The sequence below is a fragment of the Pongo pygmaeus genome, chromosome 9 (assembly GCF_028885625.2).
Source record: "Pongo pygmaeus isolate AG05252 chromosome 9, NHGRI_mPonPyg2-v2.0_pri, whole genome shotgun sequence".
NCBI lineage: Eukaryota > Metazoa > Chordata > Mammalia > Primates > Hominidae > Pongo > Pongo pygmaeus.
This window is the reverse complement of record NC_072382.2, coordinates 71,885,967-71,887,943: the sequence shown is the minus strand read 5'-3', so window position 1 is coordinate 71,887,943 and position 1,977 is coordinate 71,885,967. Positions and strand designations below refer to the sequence as shown.

The 1,977-nt window shown below is 44.8% G+C and overlaps 1 protein-coding gene across 1 annotated transcript; it reads left to right on the top strand.

Moving 5' to 3' along the window:
• The first annotated feature begins 206 nt into the window (after positions 1-206).
• On the top strand, positions 207-1,241 carry LOC129008895 (olfactory receptor 52I2). The gene has a single exon (XM_054441355.2). It carries the CDS (start codon positions 267-269, stop codon positions 1,239-1,241), a length of 975 nt encoding a protein of 324 aa, XP_054297330.2. The 5' UTR covers positions 207-266.
• Positions 1,242-1,977: the final 736 nt, after the last annotated feature.

Here is a 1,977-nt window from a genome sequence, read left to right as displayed (position 1 = left end):
CCTGGGCATGGGGTTGGGGGAGGAAGAGAGCAGAACACAAGTCCCTAAGGAAGGAACTCACAAGCTGATCCTTCAACAATGAATAGAAACTTGTAAGGAGGATGAAAAGTAGCACAGCATTAGAAGTCATTTTTCTGATCCTGCGATACCACCAAGCTGAGAATATCCCTAGGTTTTCCCAACATCACAAATGGGAACTAATCTTATAGGACTGCATCGTTCTCTTACATCATCTATACATTAATAGGAAAGAAGTCTCACCTGTGATGCTGGGGCCAGCTTACAACCACACAATGGAAACCCCTGCCTCCTTCCTCCTTGTGGGTATCCCAGGACTGCAATCTTCACATCTTTGGCTGGCTATCTCACTGAGTGCCATGTACATCATAGCCCTGTTAGGAAACACCCTCATCATGACTGCAATCTGGATGGATTCCACTCTGCATGAGCCCATGTATTGCTTTCTGTGTGTTCTGGCTGCTGTGGACATTATTATGGCCTCCTCGGTGGTACCCAAGATGGTGAGCATCTTCTGCTCAGGAGAAAGCTCCATCAGCTTTAATGCTTGTTTCAGTCAGATGTTTTTTGTCCACTTAGCCACAGCTGTGGAGACGGGGCTGCTGCTGACCATGGCTTTTGACTGCTATGCAGCCATCTGCAAGCCTCTACACTACAAGAGAATTCTCACGCCTCTAGTGATGCTGGGAATGAGTATGACCATCACCATTAGAGCTATCATAGCCATAACTCCATTGAGTTGGATGGTGAGTCATCTACCTTTCTGTGGCTCCAATGTGGTTCTCCACTCTTACTGTGAGCACATAGCTTTGGCCAGGTTAGCATGTGCTGACCCCGTGCCCAGCAGTCTCTACAGTCTGATTGATTCCTCTATTATGGTGGGCTCTGATGTGGCCTTCATTGCTGTCTCCTATATCTTAATTCTCAGGGCAGTATTTGGTCTCTCTTCAAAGACTGCTCAGTTGAAAGCATTAAGCACATGTGGCTCCCATGTGGGGGTTATGGCTTTGTACTATCTACCTGGGATGGCATCCATCTATGCGGCCTGGTTGGGGCAGGATATAGTGCCCTTGCACACCCAAGTGCTGCTAGCTGACCTGTACGTGATCATCCCAGCCACCTTAAATCCCATCATCTATGGCATGAGGACCAAACAATTGCGGGAGAGAATATGGAGTTATCTGATGCATGTCCTCTTTGACCACTCCAACCTGGGTTCATGAACACAATATCTGTTCAGATCCAGCCAACTTCAAAGATGCCTGAGAGATCTGTAGAGCTGGATTGGTTTACCTAGTGCTACAGGAATTCTAAGACGAAGGTGTAAAGTATATCCTTGCATAACTTTTCAATTACTAGCAGGAACGTGAATGAAATGTTTCTGATTTTCTGAGGGCTTTCTCAGTGGATTCAATCAACTTGTATCTGAATCAGAGATAAGTTTTGGTAGAGAAAACACATTTGATTGAACTTACATTTTCCTTGTCTTTAGGAATGTGCTAGGTTAGACTGAAGAAGGCAGAAATCTCCTCCTGCTTCCCCCTCACCATCCCTCAAAATAAAAGACAACAAAGAGAGCACTCAACCATTCTCTTCATGAACAGCTATGTGTCCACTTAGGATCTGGGGAACTGAGAGCATGCAACAGTGTTTCTTAGTTTTTCATATTTCTAAATAGTTATGTATCTTTTGCATTAAAATAATACAAGAAACATAGCTTGTGCCTGTTGACTCTTTTCTCCCAACTTTATTCCTTCCCACAGATGATGCCCAGTCAGAAGGCATGACCTTTAAAACATGGCCCCATGCACTCCTCTAACCTCTTGTATTTTCAATCCCTTTCAAGTGCCCTGACTCTACCACCTCTGGTTTATCCTCTATTTGGAGAATATGTCCCTTCTCATACTTTTGTGCTCAGGTGCATGTCCTATCTCCAGTTGAAAAACTCATCTTCCTTGC